The sequence below is a fragment of the Laccaria bicolor genome, genomic scaffold (assembly GCF_000143565.1).
Source record: "Laccaria bicolor S238N-H82 LACBIscaffold_532 genomic scaffold, whole genome shotgun sequence".
NCBI lineage: Eukaryota > Fungi > Basidiomycota > Agaricomycetes > Agaricales > Hydnangiaceae > Laccaria > Laccaria bicolor.
The window spans coordinates 1,924-3,663 of NW_001890350.1; the positions used below are offsets into that span (position 1 = coordinate 1,924).

Consider the following 1,740-nt stretch of genomic DNA (forward strand, 5'->3'; position numbering starts at 1 on the left):
TTCTTGGTAGTCTTATCGCACACCAGTCATATATACATTCTACCCGCTATGGGTGCAATGGGTGCGGTCAAAGAAAGAAGACAAAAAAATCAAAAGTCGCAAATTCTGACATAGTAGTCTGGGAAGTTCAAGTACATGTGATACAGAAATACAGAGCAAGGCAATCGATAACAGAAGTGCGTAAAGAACTGAAAACAGTCGAAATTAAATAATACGGGGTAAGGCATACTTGTTGAAGGGCACTCGTAGCGTGTTCATCTTCAACGGCGACTAGTTCGACCAAGATTTGACGTCCATCGACGTGCTTTCCAATTCCGAGAGCAATAAGATCATATTGCAATTAGCCTGGTTTCAAGCCTCCAAGCAAATCATGCAATGCTACAATTCAGCCACATGTCAATCGAACCCACTGGGACATAAATTCCGGTTATTTAGCGTGGTGCAGAGTAGGATCCACGCCGCGAGGGCTGCACAATTTCCCGCCGCCTGGAAAGTGCTCTTAGTCGCATCCCAGCTCTTGAAGAGTGTCCACCCTACAATGGTCACGATCTCTGCCCAATCCGTTGGGAACAGTTCACACAAACCATTGTTGACATAGCAAGCTGCATGGGTTGCGAAAGCCTTGTCGGCTAGCGCGTTGCATGTTGCCTCATCTTCACCTGTCGCTTCAGGCACCAGTGCGGCCTGTAGGCAATGCATGGTGTGTGCCAACCACTCCTGTCCCTGCAAACTAAACTTTGACCCTGCCGCCGTGAAGGCTTCACAGTAGTGTTGGCCATATCCAATCGGGTAGCCCGATTGACCACAATGGTAACGACTCTCGAGACAATCAGCATAGAAGGTGCAACTCCCATATGTCGGATTGGAACATTCAAAAGGAATATCCCGGAGCTGAAAGGAAGGAGTATCGGAAAGAGACTGGGCTTGGATTGACGAGATCAGGAGCACAAGATGGACAAACAGGCGGACACTTGTGCTACGGCCAGGCAATTATATAATTAGTCTTTTGATCCTTTCATCGACTGGTTGACGTCTTACTGGGTTGGACAGGAATAATGATCATTTTGTTAGAGCACCTGATGACAGGAGTTTGAAGGGAGTGCAAACTACAGAGTACTAGTTAGCGCAAGTATATGATCCTTCGTGCATGACGAGGCAAGACTGGAGACTCTGCGTACCTCAGTTCGAAGGGGGGAGGACCAAAGTATCTGTGTAACGTTGGGCAGCGCCCAGGGCGCACAATGCTATGACATCATGGTGGCACCCATGTGTGTGGTCTCCGTATTTGGGTTCCGTATTTTTCGACAGTTGTGCAATCAATGTGCAATGTTCCAGTGGACAAAATGCCAAATATTCGATTGCCAGTGCACACATACTATCATGGATCCTCAGGGAATGCACTCTCTCCGTGATTTGAGTGAGTGAGTGCAATTTCTGATAAGGAGTCTAAGTAAAACATGTTCGGATACAAAACAACTTTACTACTACACAGAGCAAATGATAATAGTACAAGTGTACAACAATAAAAGAGTAGAACACACGGATACGGAATAAGGCATACCTGTTACAAATGATATAAGGAGAACCGATTTGCACCAATGGCACTAGAAGAATGTCCAACACACACTTTCCTTTGACCGCCTATGACCCAACCTTCCTGTCCATCCTCAACCGCGACTAGTCTGATCAAGACGACCAAGGAGGCGAAACACTTGTGCAATTCTGACGCCCCAGCCCTTG

At 46.8% G+C, this 1,740-nt stretch overlaps 1 protein-coding gene across 1 annotated transcript; it reads right to left on the minus strand.

Moving 5' to 3' along the window:
• Positions 1-76: 76 nt before the first annotated feature.
• On the minus strand, positions 77-1,205 carry LACBIDRAFT_312533 (uncharacterized protein). The gene is made up of 3 exons (XM_001891228.1): positions 1,179-1,205; positions 1,039-1,106; positions 77-923 (listed from the first exon to the last, which is right to left on the minus strand). The coding sequence occupies exons 2-3, from the start codon at positions 1,061-1,063 to the stop codon at positions 397-399; spliced, it is 552 nt and encodes a 183-aa protein (XP_001891263.1). The 5' UTR covers positions 1,064-1,106; positions 1,179-1,205; the 3' UTR covers positions 77-396.
• Between the last annotated feature and the right edge of the window lie 535 nt (positions 1,206-1,740).